Below are 22228 nucleotides of genomic sequence, written 5' to 3' on the forward strand. Positions count from 1 at the left end.
GCCTTGTAATCAAGGGGTCCCGGGTTCGATACCCGGTGGAGGCACAAGTGGTTCGGATCCCACTTTAAACTGTAGGTCCAGTCCCGATTAGCCTTACTGTGCATAAAGTGGACTTAAAACACCAACTCAAACCAAACCAAACGAATTACACGGATAGAAAAAATAGTTTTTTTTGGCCCTTCCGAATTAGCAACACTTTTTTTTTTTTGGGTGGAGGGTCTTGTATAAACTGATATTGTCTTTCACACTTTCTCTCCACACTATAAAAAAAAAACAAGAAAAATTACAATCTCAACCGCTAGGTGGCACTAGTTAAGCAAACGGTAGCAGAGTGTATTGAAAAGCGAAGATGGAGTATCAGGTCTTCTCCCTGCGTTCACTCTGCACAGTGGTTTTGTTTGTTAGTGATGCCAACACTGCATGTAATGGAAACTGTTTCCTTCATAGGCACTCGTTCTGTGAATTGGCGTCCTCTCTTTTTCGCAGGTACGTTGTCCAGTAGAAAGCTGCACATATGACGAAGGTAACTGGAAACAAGACAATGGATGCGGAATCTTCCCTGGACCAGTTGCTTCCATTGTATTTCCGAACACGCATTCCTGATATAATCTTCCTTGCCCAGAACTTCAGTTTCCCCACTCTCATGTGAAACTGTAACGAAACAAAAAGTCAACTTTGTTATGCTTGACTTGCTAAGCTTATTCGAACTACTTACGTGCACCGTTCAACGATTGTAACTTTATTGTATGAGCGTGAGAAATATCAACACCATGAGTGTGTGTGTGTAACAACTTAAAATATCCTATTCATAGAGCCAATGGCGGCGATTAGAAGGGGCCGGGGGGGCGCAGTTGTCACCCCACTTCTTGCCACTTTTGCCCCAGAACTATGCTAAACCTTATATACCAATTGAAAGTAAACTGTTCTTGCCCACCCCCTAGTTTTGACATCTTGCCCCCTAGTTTTGGAACCCAATCGCCGCCACTGCATAGAGCTCTTTTATGGATATTACAAACATTTTATTCCAATATATGGAAATTAAATTCGACAAAAATGTAGGCTATTTTGAGAACAATTACGTATGTCTTGACTTTTATATACGTATATTCTTTTTAATTCTGATGTATGTATTGAATGCATATTATTGCAACCCTCTTTTATGTATTCTAACCTTATTTTGTAAAATAATTTTATGCATGTGTGTTAAATCACAAAGTTGTATAAAGGCTAAACTGTTATACCACTTAAATAAATACATTTCAATTCAATTCAATTCAATTAGATAGAACTGAATTCCTGTTATTGTAAAGTAGAAATCGTACATGGATTCCATAAAGTAATCGAAGTAGTCTAATATTGATTATTATTATTATTATTGGTAATTTGGGCAGCATATACAGGGTGTACAGAAATAATATTTACACTCTTTGAACCTTAATAGTAGAGAAACTATTGAAATTACTTGAATTGACTTTCCGTATTTAATGCTGCAATGTATACATTGAATGTGTGTGAGCGCGTGTAGGCAATATGTTATTTTTAGTTCCCTTACAGCCCACCAGGCGGTAGTCATTAGTACACAAAATGGCAGAGGTGAGCAGTTTTTCTTTCGATAAACGTAAGAAGTGTCGAACATCCACCTAGATCTGATTTAACACAGATTTCTACCTGTGGGGAAGTGTGAAGAATGATGTATACACCACAAAGGCACGGACACTACAAGACATGCGATTGAAGCTATTGTGCTTCCCTTCCCGTGGATACCATATCTGCTGTTTGTCGACCTGTTCTACAGCATTGCAGTAGCTGTATTGCTACCAATGGCGGCTATTTTGAAATTCTAAGACATGTGACACCATTGCTCTTATTAGTGTTCCTCTTATTAACGTTTAAAGAGTGTAAACATTATTTTGGGACACCCTATATATAAAGGGCCCAAATTACAAATGAAATTTAGCTGACATCGAAATTTGTTACACAAATGCTAATGCACCATGTCGGCTAAATCTTCCGTTGACTTATAGCACATGCAATAATGTACACTAATTCCATAACCTTTGTAACACCATTAAGCCTTGTTTCCATGATTATGAAAAACTAAATATGCTGACCAAGGCAGTAATTTATTTTATTAAAAACATAAACTAAACGTAACGTTTCAACCTTCTAGCAAGGTCTTCTTCAGACTCTGTATCAAGTACAAATCTAAATCGCCTGTCAGGTGAAAGTACAGTTGACTAGGGAAGGCCACTTGCGGGAATGTTCCAGAAAAAACAACTTTCTACTAATCTTGTGTCTGGAGGGGAGTGATTTTTATGTATATATATATATATTCCTGTTTTGTACCTTGTTCATTTGCACTTGATACAGAGTCTGAAGAAGACCTTGCTAGAAGGTTGAAACGTTATGTATAGTTTATGTTTTTAATAAAATAAATTACTGCCTTGGTCAGCATATTTAGTTTTTCATAACCTTTGATACTCACTGTTGGTCGGCTAGAGTCAATATCTTGTACAGTTGTGGTGCTAGATCTGGAGCTCGAACTAATGTCCCTCTTCCATTTCAAGGCGAAAAGAATAATGGCGTACTCGACTAACGAGCCAAATACAAAGAATATACAAATTATAATCCACACTACTAAAGCATGTAGATGTACCGATGGTGGTATCTCCGATCTGCGGGGAGAAAGAAAACATTTTTAAGATTCAAATTTCAGTTTCGGAACATTGCTATCTGAATAAAGTCATGGTAGATTGCTAAATGCATGTATCCGACAATCTGGGTTTTTACGATGCGTTCCTGAAATGTACGGTCACCGGCAATAGAAATGGGACACCTACATCCTGAAAGTCTCGCTTCGCTGCAAAGCGTTACGTGTGTTCCCTAACTCTATGGCGATACGCGAATAGGAACTTCGATAGGAAGTGTTTTGAACGAACGCTTTCCGGGAAGATGGATTTGACTTGGTGGTCCTATTCGTTGGCCCCGAAGGTCACCAGGCACAATCCCATTGGATTTTTTCTCTCTGGGGATATGCGGCAGACATTGTTTTTAGGCAAAAGCCGACAAAAGGAGAACATACAGAAGTGTACTGACACAGGACACAAAACTATTTGAGTTTATCTATCTATCATTGCGTGATGTAAAAGAGAAAGAAAATGAACTGAAGTTTTATGAAGAAGATCCAACGTCCATAAACAGAAGACGGTATTATATTACATCTCTAAAGGATCGTGCGAGACCCTCATGATCCTAATCTCCCTGGCTTTGGAGGACAAGTAAAACTTGTCGGAAACCTGTGATAGTGCAAAATGAGATGTAATTCTATCTGAACTTATAAGGATACATCACACAAAGGATACAGTGTTGAGTGAGTATATTTAGTGAAAGAAGAAGAAGCCATAAGAAGATATTGAGTAGGACTGAATGCCCATTGAATGTGGAGAGTGACCAAGGATCTTACCCAAGATGAGAAGAAAGCAACTGGGATCATTTCATGTCTGATACAAGACAAAGAAGAAGATGATAGGTCCCAGCTCCAGTTCCGATTCTACGGTAAGAAGAAGAAACTAAGGAACTGATGTCCTGCTCTTAAAAAGATTCCCCTTTTATTTTGGAAACAACTGGTCTAAGGACTGTCTCACTAAAATAATCTCGCTTCATCTAAAAGCGATTCTCAATACTTCTTACTCAATGTACATTTGTGAAATTCATATCTACATCAATAATTGTACTGTACATCAGTTAACCTGCTGGTTTCAGAAAATTCGTGGTCTAAGGACCTTAAAACATATAAATATATTCTCTTTTTCTTTCTTCTTTTACTCTATTATATTATATCCTATTCTTATTCTTATAATTTTTCTTTTATGTTATTCTTGTATTTTATAATTTTAAATTCTATGTCATGTATATCATTTATTATTATCAAGGATATCTCCTCAAGTTCTCATGTCTGAATAGAAACACGCCTTGGGTTTAATATTAGGAACCAAGGTTACTGAACCTTTCCTCAATCCTCAGTACATCCTTATCCTCTCGAGGGGCACGACCACTAAAATAATAATCTATCATTGCCACCACTTTATTTGTATCTTCATTAGTTTCTAATTTATTAATAATTGAAATGTGTCAGACACTTTGTGTACACCCTATATTTTAAGACGTACCGCTACGACCAATATATTCCAGTGGCTTTCTCGGAGTGTAGAAAGAATTGAAAAATGCGTTCAATTACATTCACACGTATTGCTTGTGCTATCCTTTGCATTTAGAATGTTAGGTGCAGGCCCATGCTCAAGGCACGGCAAGGGGCCCTTGCTCCGCATTGAACTATGAAATATTTAAATGTGAACCTATAAAAAAGCGATGAAAATAACATTGACGATATTTCAGATTTAGCATGAATGTCCATCCCCCCCCTTTCCTCCCCGTCGTCGTGTGGATTGACGCTAACAAGAAGTGCTGCTTAAACTTCGAGATTATGCTAAATGTTTCTAAATTGTGCTAGGATTTATTATTAATTATTTTTTTGGATAATTGTAATTCTGCATGTACTTTTTTAGAGTTTTGAACTTGCGTTACTTATTCTTAACAGTTGTGCAAATTTTCTCCCAAAATTGTTTAAAATGCTGCAACAAACGTCATGGGTTCAACATAGAACTTAAAAAGGTTTGAGAAATTTGCTGACCCCCAACCAAACTTTCTGCCGATTTCCTACCATCAAATTTCCTGACGAACTAAATCGGGCAGAATGAGGAAAATATAGAGGATGGATCGCGGCATGGTTGTAAAAGAGCTTGCCACTGAATCTGCATACTCCCATACATGTCCGCTGGTGAAGTAGAAATAAGATTTGGACATAATTTTAGTTCTATTTCCTGAAAACATATTTCTTTTAATTCGATTTCCCTCTCCCAGGGACTGGCGTTTGCAGATTATGCTAGATTTTACCATTATGGCAAAAGCAGGGTGCTAAGTGTCGACAAAGATCAAACTGAGCTTGGTTTGGTGCCATTTTTCTGGGATTGGCAACGGTGGTTGAGGAACAACTTTCTGGTTCCTCAGCCCTCGCCGACCTTCGCAACCTCCTACCCCCTTCCTTCACTAACCCTTCCACCCCTCACCCATCTGTCTGTAGGATGACGCCGATATTCCTCAGCGAGCGGCAGCAAGCCTGTAACCATACTCTTTGGGCTGCTGCTGGAGCAGGCGAGAGCAGTCAACTCTTGACAGTAGCTAACCTAGACAATCGTACATAGACAAGATACATTTCCCAATTAGTGTGGGACGAATTTACATAGTTGTTGAGAATCTGTTGCAAACTGCAATGTCCTTTCTCCTGAATACCCAAGGAATTATGACACGCCGTGGGCGCGAACTTGAGGGTTACTCCTAGCTTTTCATTCAACTCCTGAAAAAGCTTAGAGGTAAATGCGCTTCCTTTATCGGTATGGATGGTCTCTGGGATCCCAAACCGGAGTATAATCTCTTCATACAGAAAGTCGGCCGCCGTTTGAGCCGACACGTCGGGAGTCGAACGTGGGACCATATACCGGGTTGAAAAGTCGGTCGCCACGAGTATGTATTTATGTCTGAGCGGTCCTGAAGCGGGATAAGGGCCACTGAAGTCAATCGCGATGGATTGGAATGGTTTTTGCGGCGGATAAGTTAATAACTCGCCGGCCGGATAACCGGGCGGCTTCTTATTCGCTTGGCACACTGCGCATTCCCTGATTTTCCGCTGTATGAAGTTCTTCATAAAGGGAAAACAAATTTCTTTGAGGGCTCGATTGTAAGTTTTGGAAAAACCCATGTGGCCGCCTCCGGTCGGCAATGAATGGAGAGATTCAATCACCGTGTCACGGAGGGCGGTCGGTATGCACAGAAGCTTCTGTGCGCCCGAGGCCATTCGATGGAGCCGATAGAGCAACCCATTTTCGATGGAATGGTAACACGCCTGCCGTTGGAGGGAGGCGGGGGCTCGGCTGCCCTCCCCCTGTGGATCCTCCAAAATGCGAATGATACTGCCGAGGGTTTCATCCGCGCGCTGATGAGAGGCAATATCAATGGTTTTATCCTGCATGAATAAAACCTTGGTCTCTTCCAGTTGTCCGCCGGATTTTGAGTACCGCGGCAATGGGAAACCGTAAAAAAATATTCATCTATCGATAAGGACCAACGTAAGAGTTTAGGGGAGAGAGATTTAGCGGTGCGCAGATACGTTATACTTTTGTTATCGGTGAACAAAAAGAAGTGGCGTCCTAAAAGATAGAACCTGAAGCTCTTTAACGTATAAAGAATGGCCAACAGTTCAAGTTCAATGATCCCGAGCCTAGTCTCGTGATCTTTCAATTTTCGTGAGCAATACGCACAAGGGAGCCACGCCCCTTCAGAGTTTTGTTGCGTCAATATCCCGGAAATCGCGGTAGTCGATGCATCAGTATAAACCCGAACTTCTTTGTCAGGCTTATACGGCAAGAGAACGGGGGCCGTAATAAGAGCCTTTTTTAATGCTTCAAAGGCATCTTGTTGTTCCTTTTCCCATTGAAAACGCTTATTCTTTCCTACCAAACCTGAAGCGGTGCTGCAATGTCCGAGTAGTTTTTAATATACCGCCGGACGTAGGAAGCAAGACCCAAAAAGCGGCGCACCTGACGCACGGTTTTGGGCTGGATGTAGTGCGTAATAGAGTCGATAATCTTATCCGAGATAGAATAACCGAAACGGCCAACTCGGTTCCCGAGGGCGATGATCTGGCTATAACCGAAGGAACATTTAGAAGGGGTAAGTTTCAAACCGGCCGACTCTAAACACGTGAACAGTTGTTCGAGGTGGTCAATAAAACCGAGAACTCGTCGGCAAAACAGTACAGATCATCCATGTAGGAGGCGAACGTGGAAGGATCCATTTGTGCACAAGCCAAGTGAATCGATCTTGTTAATCCTGCAGGACTTGTGCTTGCGCCCATTGCCGCAAAATTAAGTTCAAAATGGCCTTTTCCTGGCACTGTGAATGCCGTATACGGCTTGCTGTCTTCCGACAGGGGTAACTGAAAATGCGACTGGTGCAAATCAAGATTACAATAGAAACGTTTGCCGCCCATTTGATATAGAGTCTCCTTGAGATCGTTCATACCAATCGCATCAAAGATGGTGTTCGAGTTCAGTGCACGAAGATCCTGCACCATGCGGTATTTCCCGTTATTTTTGCGCACGAGAAACACAGGCGAGTTGTAAGGGGACGTAGATTCCCGGATGACCCCTTGCCGTAACAGGGAGTCGATTTCCTCATTCATTTCTTTTCTCAAATGAATGGGCACCGGGTACGGCCTTGATCGGAAAACAGCATCGTCTTTTAGGCGAATGCGGTTTACGTAATTTGTAGCTCGACCCACGTCAGTTTCGGACCAAGAAAAAACGTGGGAATAGTTATTCAAGAGATGCAATAATTGTTGTTTTTGGATGGGCGTAAGGTCCGGATTAATGTCGAACTGCTTGTCAACCGGAGATGCGTGACTTGCATCTTCAGTTTCTGTCGTGACAATCACTTGAGCCGGGATGGGAAATATGCCGGCGGTGTCACTCGCACATTCCCCGGTCGGGGCGACCGGTGCCCCGGTGTGGGTAACCGGGACGGGGAGTTCCCAAGCTTGAGCAGCGCCGATACGCTGACCTTTGGGAATTGTAACTCTATGTGTCAATGGATTGCTAATCCAGAGAAGGTTGGTCTGAGTATTTAAAAATTTTATAACATGCATTAAACTCCTAAACGGTAGAGAACTCGAAATAAGTACAAATGAACTGTAGGAAGTTCCTCACTTCCTACATGAAGGAATCGCCCCATATATTCATTACTTACACCAGAACTACAGCGCCTTGAATAACGTAGTGTGGAAAACGACCCAAGAAACTGGTTCCCGAGACGATGACAACATAGATGGCAGTGCGATCCGTACAGGTGCTAATTTTGTTATGAAAGTAATGCGGCTTAGTTAGTTTTTGGAATATATTGTGTAGATTTGTTTGTCTTGAAAGGCGGTACGTGAATTGATGGAAACAGTTACATTTGTGGAGTGATTTGCAGTCACGAAATGGCATTAATTTACACAGAAAAGTAACATAAATATGTTTTATGTGCAACGCAATACGAGCAGCAACATCGCAATGTGAGGGACGTCAAACGTTGGATTGTGTACACAATTTTATTTTTGTATGCTAATAAAATCGAAATAGTGTCATTATGAAATCATTTTCCCGAAATGTAGATATTCGAAATAATTTATTCACATTCCATCTAGTTCAAGTAGCCGATTAGGATGTACCTTGTAATCTCTATCAACAAATTGCTTACATTCATGTCGATTGGTAAGTAGAACATTGCATTTTTATTCGTGATTGTCATATTACGAGTTACGAGTAACAATTCATACCTATGTTTTCTTCCGTATTGCTAATAAAAACTGAAGGACAGGTCATGATCGACGGTTCAGAATGTTCTTTAATATTTTCGCGACTACTGTACCAAATATCATAACAATTTTCTGATACAAATAAATGTTACAAAAAAAAGTATCAGACGTTGCAGGGAAAACTCCATTTACTTCCATTATAAGCAGAAGAATGCCATGCACCTGTACCGACACCAGCGGTATCATTCTGAATGAAACCTGCCAGAGAGGCCAGAACCGTCCGTTTTCCACACTACATTATTCAAGGCACTGTACCAGAACTAACATAAGAAAGGAACTATTTATCACAAGTCACGTGGTTTTGTTAACATTAACTTCGTTCTTGGAGTGGATGGGAATTAGTACAGAAATTCACCATGTGGTTATAAGCATAACTTACGTGTTCGTTTGTAGCATTGTGATCAGCGACAGAAGGCTTGTCACTATCATCACAGCCCTCCCGGGCACCATATCTGGAGACACCATGAAGCTGCACCACGACACCAGCACAAAGAGGGAACTTGGGATGTATACCGATAAGATGTATTTGTGGAGATCCCTCGTGAGAACGATGTGTGTCACAAGACGCGAAAAATTGCCTGCAATGAGAGAAAATTGTGCTGTGTGTAATGTTGCATACTTAGGCTAACTCACCCTATGCCTTGTATATAGGTATGAGCAATTCCATTATAACTGGTGTGATATTCAGACAAATTTACATGAATTTTATAATTATTTTCTTAGCACCTTCAAATATGTAACTCTATCAATTCATTTTTCTTGATGAAAGTTATTTAATTTCTGAATATTCCTTCCCAATCTCAATTTTCAGTTACAGAAAACACACTTTTTTGTAATTGTGATGGGTGTGACACTTCTGAGACTTGACTTTGGGGCCTTCCTCGGTCTTTCAGAAAACTCTGTGAAATATATGGGTTTACTGAAACAATTTTATTTTATTTTCACAAAGCGAACTTTTCTCGACATTTAGATGCTTTTTAGTTTCTAAAAATAGTACTACAGTAAAACCTGTCTATCCCGGAACATGATGGTTCCGAGCAAAATGTTCCGTCTTAACAGTTTTCCTTCTGATACAGGGTTGACTTTAAATACAGTATAGAACGCTGCAGGAAATAATGGAAAGACAGATTTACATTTCGCATTACTTATAATGTAGAGTACTAATGCATTTACGTACATGAATAAAAATGCGATACAGTCGCAATAAGCATAGCAGAGATTACAATTATGTAACTACGCAACATGTTGGTTCACTTTTTACAGTATTGTAAGAACGTGCAGTACGTACTTATGTATCTTTTCGAACCCGGGACCCCTGGCGTCGTAGCGCGATGTGCATAGAGGGAAAGAGAAAGATTCAAAGATGGAATAAGAGAGGTGAAGAAAGATTAAGATAAAAGTGAAGAAAAAGGAAACAAACAGAGAGATAACAAGAAAAATAGAAAGATGACGAAAGAACAGGAGAAATAGACAAACAAAGGTGGAGAAAGAGGGTAAGAGATGAAAGAAAGAAACGGAATCCTAACAGCTATGAGTATTGTAGCGCATTCTTTCATATCGACAATGTTACCGATAAGCGAGTGGCAACAGAGGCGTGTTCCACTTACAGTATTGCATTGTTTTCTTGCGAGCGAAAAAAATAAAGGAAGAAATTTCCGTCTTACTGAGAATAAAAACATCTCGTTGGTCTTTAAATGTGTTCCGTTTCCGCGTTAAGCAGGTCATTTTCAGGTAAAAAATCGGTCCGTTCTGGGGACTTTTTTTTTCCGTATTTACAGGTTTCCTTCTTATAGAGGTTCCGGGATATGCAGTTTTTACTGTACATACTTGTTTATAAACATTTTTTACCTGTGGCCGAGGTGGCTCAGTCGGTAACGCGTCTGACTACCATGCTCAAGGTCCCGGGTTCGATCCCCGGCCGGTTCAAATCCGGGAACTTTTCTAACATGAGTACCTGGGGGAAACCCTGGGGGGTAAAGGCGGTCAGGGGCGTGATGCTGATCACATCACCCCCACTCACGACCGGATCAAGAAAGTGTGGGGCGTTACCCCCACACCCCCTATATGCCTTCATGGCGTGGTGCTATGCACAGGGGAACACTTTACCTTTACCTGTGACGGGTGTGACGCCATCCACATCATTTACTTTGTAGGATTGTGGAATAATGCAAATGCTATAAAAATTATCATAAATAGATTCTTAAAACTAAGGTTTGTTTCGGAAATGAAGTATGATACTTCAGAGCTTAAGATACAGAAATAATCAATGAGACAATTAGAACGAGATTTGAATTAATTTAATTTTCTTATGGTAATAAAACTAAGTTATGGGGGAGACACCACACATAAAAACACGCTTCTAGTTTTAAAAAGTAATAGGTTTGGAACAATATGTTATTTAAAACACATGAAACTAATATTTGTATTAATAATTCCAAATTCTTCATAGTTTTCCCTTTAATTCCATGTATAATAAGTAGAGGCACATATTTTTGGTAAATAAGAAAGCAAAATTTCGGTACAAAAACGGAGTTAATTTCGGGTTCAAAAGCGGTAAATAATATAAAATATCGGTGTTATAGCGGTGAAAAAATGGATGAAAAGTGGTATATAAAAAGACATATTCGTTTTAAAATTGTGAATATAATCCTAAATTTGATTTAAAAACATTTATTCCACAGAATTAACATTTCACTTCTAATAACACATTTATGTAGTTATCAGACTATTAAGTTTATTTCTGTGTAAAGGAGTCCATTTTTGCTTCTCCAATATTAACAGCAAAAATAATAATTTTTCCGGGAATTGCATAACTCTCAGGATAATTCAGACCTCGGAAGGTGTCGCGTCGGTGAATAAACCCTGAATTTCGTGTTTAAGAGTAAATTTCGCTTTTTGCAGTTCATTTCGCATTATTTCGTGACAAAATATGGTCACAAAATGCATCTCACACCTTTCAAAAACATAAAAAATTAACACTACAATGTGTTTTTTCAAATTTCGTTTTTTCGTCAAAAACGAAATATGCACGCCCCTAATAATAAGTGATACTTTGAATAAAAATAAAATTAGGTAATAAAGATGTGTCACTTTCACATGGAATGACTCATATGCAAGGCAGGATTCAGCACTTGTCCTAATTGCGAACAGTCCTAGTTCCGAACAATCCTAATTGCGAACACTTGCTTCCTGAACAGGAATAACACTGAATTATCTGTGTCCTAATTGCGAACACATTTCTCTGCCTTGGGACTTACACATTTCTCTCGCACTACCTGGGCCTTTTTAGTGATTTTTTAAAACAGGGATTCAGTTCCACACTTGAGACTGGTCAGTGCCTTGTGGGTCTCAGTTGGAGCAGAAAATTCGACATGGTTAAAATCGTCGCCGAAGCATACAACTTGCATATAACTTAATAATAAAAGTGTGGCCTGCATTTGTACACGACTGCACAATTCCTAACTGATATAAGCTTCGTCAATTAACTTTTACCTAAATTTCACTGTTCTAAAAAAATTAGGAATATCACCAACCTCCTGGTACGTACCTTGTTAGTGCTCCTTGCCATCCTTTCATCCAAATATATATATATATATATATATATGTGTGTGTGTGTGTGTGTGTGTGTGTGTGTGCGTGTAAATATACTTTTCTTCCCTTTTCCAACTTCCAGGTTCATTTCTATTCTAAGAAATAGAAACATGTCGTTAGACTTTTCTGCCTTGCCCTTTAAGCTCTTTATGAGCACTTCCGCTCTTGGATGTTGTTTATCTAGCTCACGTTTATTTTGTGGTTCCAACCTTTCACAGCATTTCTTGTCCGGTATCTCCTGTTGAAGCAGTTCCACATTTCATTTGTCACTAAGGGGTTTTCGAGACATAAAAGAAGAGGTAAAGTGCTCCCCTGTGCTTTGCACCACGCCACGAAGGTGTATAGGGGGTGTGGGGTTAGGGCCCCATACTTTCTTGATCTCGGCCGCGCTGGGGATGATGTGATCAGCACCACGTCCCTGGCCGCCTTTACCCCATACAGTTTCCTCCAGGTACCCACTTTATACGACGCTGGGTGGGCGCCGGAGTCGCTTAAACAGGTTGAAAAAGTGCCGGTTCTCCCCCGCCGGGGATCGAACCGGGGTCTCTCGCATGGTAGTCAGACGCCCTAACGACTTATATATATATATATATATATATATATATATATATATATATATATATATATATATATATGGAATTCATCTACCTATACCAGCCGATACTTTCGCGCCATATTGGTCTTTCACGGGGTCTGCAAAAATGCCGCGCGATACTTTCGCTGAGTCTAATTATTCTGGAAATCATGCAAAATTCAAACTTTATTTTTATTTTACACCAATTTTGAACGAAAAACTGTATTTTGTCATTACATATATTTTTTAATATTCTGAGGTTCCGTGGAAGCCTTCAGAGAGAGCAGACGCGGAAACTAGTTGCTCCGTGAAGGTCAGTGAAAAGTTGCCTTCAGGAAACAACGAGCGGGAGTGCCGTGTGCGTGTTGCTTGTGGTGTTTGGTGCAGTTGGCTGGCGAGTAAGTAGAATTGGAAAAGTACTTTAGAATAGTAAAAAGATGAATATTATTAGACAAAATACCATCCAGATACGTTTTCCGTTCGGGGCACCGAGGCCGTCGGCGCGAGAAATTCATGACTTTATTCATGGACAATTTCAACTCCACGTAGATGAGATCTTGGGAATACAAATACCTACGCATTTTCGATGTGTTTTCGTAAAATGTATCAGAGAAGTTATAATGACGCGAATATTAGAGAAATGTGGTCCGGAAACAAACTTTTGTTATGATAATGGTGAAACTGTAAAAGTGCTTTTGAGTGATGCGGGGAGGGAAAGAAAAGCGGTAAGAGTGTTTAACTTACCACTAGAACTAGATGATGACTGTGTGAAAGAAAAAATGACGGAATTTGGGAAGGTGGAATGTATAGACAAAGAAACGTGGTCTGAAAACTTTAAATATCAAGTTTACAACGGGGTGAGAATAGTAAAAATGGAACTGAAAAAACCGATTCCGTCGTTCATTACAGTAAAATCTCATCAATGCCATGTGATATACGACGGACAGCCGAGAACGTGCAGGGTGTGTGGAAAAGAAGGACACGATAGCTGGCAATGTGATAGTCGTCAGATAACAACGCTTCGTGTGAATAAAAACCGAGAGAGAAATTATAGTGATATAGTAGTGGAAAGGGGGAGTTCCTCGAACGTGAAAAATCAGTTCCAACCAGATAATAATCAAAACAGGTCGGAAGGTCTACAAAATGTGATAAAAGAACAAATGAAAGATAAGGGGATAAAGAATGTGCCAAGTGACACCCGCCCGGTGGAAATGTTCCCACCGGTAAATACGGAGACCACAAAGGAAGAACACAACCAGAAAATATTACCGATGGACACAAAACAACCGGGAACTTCCCACCTAGACAAACAAGAGGAAAAAGGAAGTGAAGAAATGCAGGATGACCAGATGCAGGACGAAGGAAACTCAGTTGATCTTCCTCCCATCCCAGCTGCAAAGGACAACGTCCCAAAAGAGGAGGACAAGGGACCATCAAAAGACTGTGAGCTGGAAAGTGAATTGAATACAGAAGAAGAAAGTGACGAAAGTGTCACTTCAGTGTCAAAGTGGAAAAAATCTCAGCAGGTGGGTGCAAAAAAACGGACGAAAAATACTTCGAAAGGTAGCGAGAACACAGTAGCGAAGAGGAGATCAGTGAGAGAGGTAGGAGGTATGAATAGAGTAATGAACAGAAGAAGTAAACCCTAAAAAGGGAAATTTAATTTGATATTTCATTTGTTGTGTGCATTTTTTTTTCAACGTTATGAGGGACGATCGGAAAGTACTATTAACTGTGTGCTATATTATTCATTTATTAATGGTATATACCACTAGAATATGTACTATTAATATTAATGGAATCTTTTCGCCTGTGAAATGTAAAATGTTAGAAGAATTTGTACGGGTACACTCCATAGACGTATTGTTTTTGCAGGAAGTTTGTATGTGTGACTTTCCATCAATATATGGTTACGAAGCTGTAGTTAATACTGGTATCAATGGCCGTGGGACAGCAACACTTGTTAGAAACGGCCTAACCATTACTAATGTAAAAAAGTTAGTAGATGGGAGAGGCATTAGCTTTCAAAGTAAGAACTATACTTTTGTGAATATTTATGCCCCATCAGGCAATCAAAATAGACAGTTACGTGAACAATTTTATAATCAGGACATTTTATATTTGCTACCGTTAAATGAATCTAAAATAATATTTGGGGGTGATTTTAATCAGGTATTAAATCCCAGCGATTGTTTAGGAGCTTATCAAAAGAGTCCAGCCCTTGCAACATTAATTGAAGAATTGCATTTGAAAGATATTTGGTTACAGAAGAGACAGGATATAATATTTACATATTTTAATAATAAATCTGGATCGAGAATCGATAGGTTATATACAAATACAGATCAAATAAAAAATATAACATCCATAGAAGCATTGCCAGTGCCCTTTACTGATCATATGGCAGTAAAAATGGCAATTAACCTGGAAGAAACAAAACTAGTCAGGGGTCCTTCATATTGGAAGCTAAATATAGGGTAAAATCGGGTAGCCCCGGACATCGGGTACCATCGGACAGTGTGAGTTCCGAAACTGCGGTATGAGCTAGCAATACTGTATCAGCAGAAAAAGAAGGGACTTTGTTCTACCCTGCACGTGCAAGTAGTAGGAGTTGGTCGGTGAAGAATAGCGGACGTACTGCAAGCCGTTCTGTTTCTGCGTATGCGGTGTTCGTCCCGAAGTAACTTAAGGAAGGTCATTGCTATTATAAAGGTAAGTAAATGAAACACAAATAGTTGTCAGTGTACTGGTTAGGGTTTGAACAAATCGTGTGTGAAACCGCAAGTATATATTTGACTGTGTGATAGTATGAGGCATGTTATTGTCGAATGGTACGTGTCGGGTAGCGCCGGACAGGCAATTGGAGGGTAACACCGGACAAAATGTAGCAGTTCTTGATACTGTGTGATAGCGTTCCAGTTCTGCTACTTGTTGACGGACATTGCAGTCATAAGGATTTCAAAGTGATCCAATATGGGAGGGATCACAGTATTCATATGCTCAGTACTCCTCCACATACCACGCACAAGACTCAGCCCCCTGACAGGTCTTTTATGAAACCGTTTAAAGGAGCATACAATGAAGTTTGTTCGATGTGGATGCGCAAGAATGCTGGAGTAAAGATAACCGTTTATGATGTAGCACACCCTGTTGCAGAGGCATACCGTAAGGTGTGTCGCATGGACATTGCTCTCAATAGATTTGCGTGCACTGAAATATATCCATTCAACCGTAATATATTCACAGACATTGACCACCTGCCCGCAAACGTGACTCGCGTTGAAATATGTTACACTCCGCAAACCTGTGAAGACCCAGAACCTTCAACTTCAGCAGCGGTGGAGGCAACGGGGGCTGCTTCTTCTCCGTCGTCTGCAGTGGATCCACGTTCTCTACATGTCACCGAGGAACCTGAATCTCCTCGCTCGTCCATCAACTAGCAAAGGGCTCTCCATTATTGAAAAGTTATCACCATTACCAGAAAATCGTAAGGGACGTTTAGCGTCACGAACAAGAAGAACTGCAGTGAGTGAGATACTAACATCTTCACCATATAAGAAGCAACTTGAAAGAAAGGAGACCTCAACACATGTACTAGCAAAGAAAGGACACAAGAAGCTAATGGGCCACGATCAGCTTGCTTGTGACAATAACAAAGAGGACATACGACCAGACGAACAGGATAGCACAACGGAATGCATCATTTGCGGTGAAACGTTCAATGAAGGCTGGATTCAGTGTCGATCCTGCGATGGCTGGGCCCATGACAACTGCACCGATATCGAATCAACTGATATCCATTACACATGTGATCACTGTAAACTTCCTGGGTATGTGTTCATATTGTTCCTTCCAAGTGTAGAATATGATTTTTTTCAATTATCTTAAGTGTCCGGTGGTACCCGCCAATATGTGAAAATATGTAAAATGTAGCGATCTGTATTGTCATTTGTTTATGTACTTCTTTTTGCATTTCCTTCGATAACTTTGCTTTGTCAATAAAGATAACATTCCAAATAAATATTTCAGGCTTGTTTTAAAACAATTTTGCATCTTCTTACCAAGAAGCACATCACTGTGTGAACATGTCCGGGGCTACCCCATTTTCCCCTACAGTTATTAGAGCTTCCACATATCAATGAAATATTTGCACAAAAATGGGCCGACTGGTGTAAACAACAAAAGTATTACAGTAATCATAATGACTGGTGGGTTCGATATGTAAAACCAAAATTAAAAACATTTTTCTGCTGGTATGGAAAAGAAAATGCAAAAGACAGAAATGGATTGATCAACTTTTATTACCAGTGTTTACACGAGGCATGTCAAGGGAGAGATGTCACCAAAAATTACCAAGCCATACAGCAGTATAAAGCCAAAATCTTAACACTCCAGAGGCAACAAATGGAAGGCATAACAATAAGAACCAATTCCAAGAATTTAATTCAAGATGAAAGAACTTCGATGTATCACTATGTACAGATGCAAAAACAACAAAAAACACTCATGATCAACAATCTTGTGGATTCAGGTGGAGAATCGCATGTGAGTCAGCCAGGAATCATGCAAACATTTTATGACTATTATGGGGAGCTTTATCAAACCGGGGAGGGGGAAGCAGAAGCAAGAGAGACAATACTGAATTCTTTAACTAATGGTTTGCAAGAAGAGGATAGACAACTTTTAGATACTGAAGTAACAATAGAAGAAGTATATGAAGCGTTACAAACATGCAACCTTAAAGGAGCACCAGGAAAAGATGGTATTGGTTACAAGTTTTATTTGCAGTTTTTTGAGATTATAAAATATGAACTAATCAAAATCATACAAGATGCCTTTAAAAATGGAAAAGTTTTACAAAATGAAGGCATCATCATATTGATACCGAAAAAAACACATGCAAAACAAGTAGACGACTACAGACCAATAACATTACTAAATTGTGACTATAAAATAATGGCAAAGATCTTAGCAAATAGGTTAAAGTTAATTTTACCACGGATACTCAGCGAGAAACAAACATGCATTGGCAAAAAGCATAACATATTCAGTGCAGTTGGAGGGATTCGCGATCTGATATCCTATTATCTGGTGCAGAAACTTGATGCATGTGTGCTTGCTTTTGATTTCAAAAAAGCGTTTGATTTAGTGTCGCATGACTACCTGTTTGAGGTGCTAAAGGCATATAGATTCAGTGACAAATTTATTAATATTTTGAAAGGTTTCTATCAACAGGCAACATCTCGGATAATGGTCAATGGATTCCTGTCGTCCCCAATAAATATAACAAGATCAATTCGGCAAGGATGTCCACTAAGTATGCTCTTGTTTGCTTTAACCCTGGATCCTTTGCTGCAATATATCAGGAAAACTACTCCCGACGCGATACACGCCTTTAAGGAAAACCAAGTGTTTGCTTTTGCAGATGATTTATCCGCTTGTATCACCACAAACGAGCAAATGGAAAAAATGATGGCAGCGATACATATATACTGCCGTGCTAGTGGGGCCAAAATAAATATGGAAAAATCAAAGGCGCTACCCTTTGGCACATGGGATCAAAAATATCCAGATATAGGGATCCCATATGTACAGGAAATTAAAATATTAGGAATAATTTTTCACAGGGACGAGGAACAAATGTTAGAATCCAATTGGCAAAAGATAGCGAGAGACATTCGCATACAATGTTATAAAATGCGAAGCAGACAGTTGAACATGATACAACGAGTGTGGTTTTTGCAAACATATATGTTTAGTAAATTAAACTATACGGCCCAAGTGATCCCAATCAATCAAAAATACCTCAGAATAATGAATTCAGCAATTGGTTGGTTTATGTGGTATGGCCATTTTTTTCGAATACCACTATCCAATCTATGGCAAATGAAACTAAAAGGAGGATTGGAGCTCACAAATATTGAGATCAAATGCAAATCCCTATTCCTGGCAAGATCCTATACGCTCTATGGCATCGAAGATTCCATTACATCATTATGGATACAGTTATGGACGGAGGAATTTCCACCCCAAAATCCGCCAGATCTACGGAGATTGAAAAAAGGACCGTTATATCTCCGAAGTTTGATGCAAGAATTCAGTTATGTGGTGCTTCCGCCAAAAGGTGAAGATGTAAAACTCTCTCAATACTTGTATACACTGTTTCACAAACAGTTGCAGATACCAACTCACCGCATTGAAAAACATTTTCCCAATAACAGCTGGCAAAATATTTGGAAAAATTTAAATAAGAAATTTCTGGATACATCAGTGTATAGTGTTTGGTACAATGTAATACATGATATTATACCAACTAATGAACGCTTACATAATATCAATAGACTAACAACTGATAAATGCAACATATGTGGAGAGATAGACACCATTGAGCATAGAATAGTAACATGTAATGGAGTACAGGAAATTTGGAAATGCCTAACGACATATCTAGGACAAATATGTCGAACATCACCCCAATACTTTCAACCGTCGATGTGTACAAGACCAGATTTCAAATATTTTCCAGAAAAGAAAAACAATGCAGTAATTTGGTTAATAGCTAATACAATATATTATGTATTTTGTAAAAAGTATGAGAGCAATAGCATTTTGTTCACACAGTATTTAAAAAGAACTAGATGGAAAATGTTACAATATCCAAAAATGTATGAGTATTTTGGAAACTACCTCAGTGTTGTTTAGAAAACAATAATTATGTACTTGTGGTGTGAAAGTGTAAACAGGTATTAAATATATGAAGAAATGTATATTTATATTACAGGTACAAATGCATGTTTACGCCAAAAATATTGTATCAGATAGCCAAAATGGGACTCTTACTATAATACTTACTATGTTAAAAATTCTATACAATACTTTAACAGAATTTATGTAAGAAAACAGACATATTTTGTATATATGCTGATACAATAAAATTTTGTTAAAAAAAAAAAAAAAAAAAAAAAAAGTCGGTAACGCGTCTGACTACCATGCTCAAGGTCCCGGGTTCGATCCCCGGCCGGTTCAAATCCGGGAACTTTTCTAACATGAGTACCTGGGGGAAACCCTGGGAGGTAAAGGCGGTCAGGGGCGTGATGCTGATCACATCACCCCCACTCACGACCGGATCAAGAAAGTGTGGGGCGTTACCCCCACACCCCCTATATGCCTTCATGGCGTGGTGCTATGCACAGGGGAACACTTTACCTTTACCTTTTACCTGTGACGGGTGTGACGCCATCCACATCATTTACTTTGTAGGATTGTGGAATAATGCAAATGCTATAAAAATTATCATAAATAGATTCTTAAAACTAAGGTTTGTTTCGGAAATGAAGTATGATACTTCAGAGCTTAAGATACAGAAATAATCAATGAGACAATTAGAACGAGATTTGAATTAATTTAATTTTCTTATGGTAATAAAACTAAGTTATGGGGGAGACACCACACATAAAAACACGCTTCTAGTTTTAAAAAGTAATAGGTTTGGAACAATATGTTATTTAAAACACATGAAACTAATATTTGTATTAATAATTCCAAATTCTTCATAGTTTTCCCTTTAATTCCATGTATAATAAGTAGAGGCACATATTTTTGGTAAATAAAAAAGCAAAATTTCGGTACAAAAACGGAGTTAATTTCGGGTTCAAAAGCGGTAAATAATATAAAATATCGGTGTTATAGCGGTGAAAAAATGGATGAAAAGTGGTATATAAAAAGACATATTCGTTTTAAAATTGTGAATATAATCCTAAATTTGATTTAAAAACATTTATTCCACAGAATTAACATTTCACTTCTAATAACACATTTATGTAGTTATCAGACTATTAAGTTTATTTCTGTGTAAAGGAGTCCATTTTTGCTTCTCCAATATTTCATTCATTCATTGTTTTCTGCCTAATTGGCAGGTTTTTCACTGCAATCTCCAGCTTTCCCTGTTCTCTGCCTTACGCTTCGTAATAGCATACGACCCAGTTAATTTAATATCATCCATAAGCTGATATCTCTTTCTTCCACGGACTTTTCTTCCTTCAACCATTCCCTCCAAGGCATCTCTTAGCAGGCAGTTTCTTCTTAGACAGTGTCCTAACCAGTTTCTTTTCCTCTTCTTGATGGTCTCCAGTATAGATCTTTTTTCACCAACTCTTTTCAGTACGGCTTCGTTTCTTACCTTGTCTGTCCATTTTACACGCTCCATTTTTCGCCATGTCCACATTTCAAAAGCTTCGAGTCGTTTCTCTTCATTTCTTCTCAACGTCCAGGTTTCTGCACCATATAGTGCTACACTCCACACAAAACATTTCACTAATCTCTTCCTTAGACCTATGTCCATGGGTCCACAAAAAACATTTTTTCTTCTATTGAAAGCTTCTTTTGCTATTGCGATTCTCATTTTCACTTCTTGGTTGCAGCTCATGTCACTGCTTATAGTGCATCTGAGGTACTTGAAGCTATCCACTTGCTGGATTCTTTCACTGTTTGCTCTCACATTAATATTCCTTGGTTTCCGTCCTATAACCATTGCCTTTGTCTTCTTTACATTAATCTTCATTCCATACTGCTCACATCTGCTGTTTAACTCTTCTAACATACTAGTAGGGGAGCAAGGCCGGTTGGCAAACCGAAAATGAGGCTCGGTGAGGCTCGCCTTAATGGATTTCTCTCGTAAGGCATGAGCCTCATTTTCTCGCAGTGTTGCCAGCTCCTTACTTGAAAAAATCACCAAGGTTTTTTTTGGGTCTAACCTAACCTAAAGCAAGAAGCAGGCAACACTACTTGAGGCTCGCTTTAATGGTTTGCTCTTGTAAGGCATAAGCTCTATTTTCTCGCAGTGTGACCAATACCTTACTCGAAAAAATCACCAAGGTTTTTTTGGTCTAATGTAACCTAAAGCAAGGAGCTGGCACTTGTGTGCTCGCAGTGTTGCCAACACTTTACTCGAAAAAATCACCAAGGTTTTCTTTTTGGTCTAACCTAACCTAAAGCAAGGAGCTGACAACACTGCTTAAGACTTACCTTACAGTGCATAAAGCAGTGTTGCCAACCTACTGGTATTTTTGCCATAGCTTTTTACAAAAAAAAAGAGGAGAAAAAGAGAGAGGGGGAAAAGTTAAACAACCGACAATGTTGCTAATATTTACCTACAGCTTTTTTTTTACTTGGCAAGAACTTAACCAATTTATATACTGGCGTAACATACATACACTGGGCAAGGAGAACCGGCAACAAACACACACAGCCGTAAAAGAGAAAGAGATGGATGAATAGATGGCAACACAGTATGTGTGTGCGTGTGTGTGTATAATATGTAGCATTATTAACTAGAGTGTGTTGGCAACCCACCTGCAACTAAAAAAGATAGAGATACCAACATTGCTGTAAGATGAAGAGAGAGACCTAGAGCTGGCAACAGTGGTGAGCAAATATGCATTATTTCCAAGTTCTGGGCGCCAATGTATATTGTGATTTTTGTAAACCTCTCTCGCGGAAACGATGTGCTGCACATGCATACGCGCGCGCTGGTGCCTCTTATTTTTCGTATTGTGATGCAAACAAACAAATAAATAATTTTTGTTGTTTTTTAA

The 22228-nt window shown here is 39.2% G+C and overlaps 1 protein-coding gene across 1 annotated transcript in view; it reads right to left on the reverse strand.

Annotated features, from left to right (window-relative positions):
• Positions 1-299: 299 nt before the first annotated feature.
• LOC145999418 (glycine receptor subunit alphaZ1-like) overlaps positions 300-22228 on the reverse strand; it is a 91328-nt gene continuing 69399 nt past the window's right edge. The window contains exons 4-6 of the mRNA XM_083136374.1: positions 8850-9048; positions 2486-2675; positions 300-651 (exon numbers count right to left, since the gene is read on the reverse strand). Of these exons, the coding sequence (XP_082992500.1) occupies positions 442-651; positions 2486-2675; positions 8850-9048 (599 nt within the window). The 3' untranslated portion in view covers positions 300-441. The remainder of the gene's footprint in view (positions 652-2485; positions 2676-8849; positions 9049-22228) is intronic.

Source organism: Lepisma saccharinum, chromosome 15, assembly GCF_977018435.1.
Source record: "Lepisma saccharinum chromosome 15, izLepSacc3.1, whole genome shotgun sequence".
NCBI lineage: Eukaryota > Metazoa > Arthropoda > Insecta > Zygentoma > Lepismatidae > Lepisma > Lepisma saccharinum.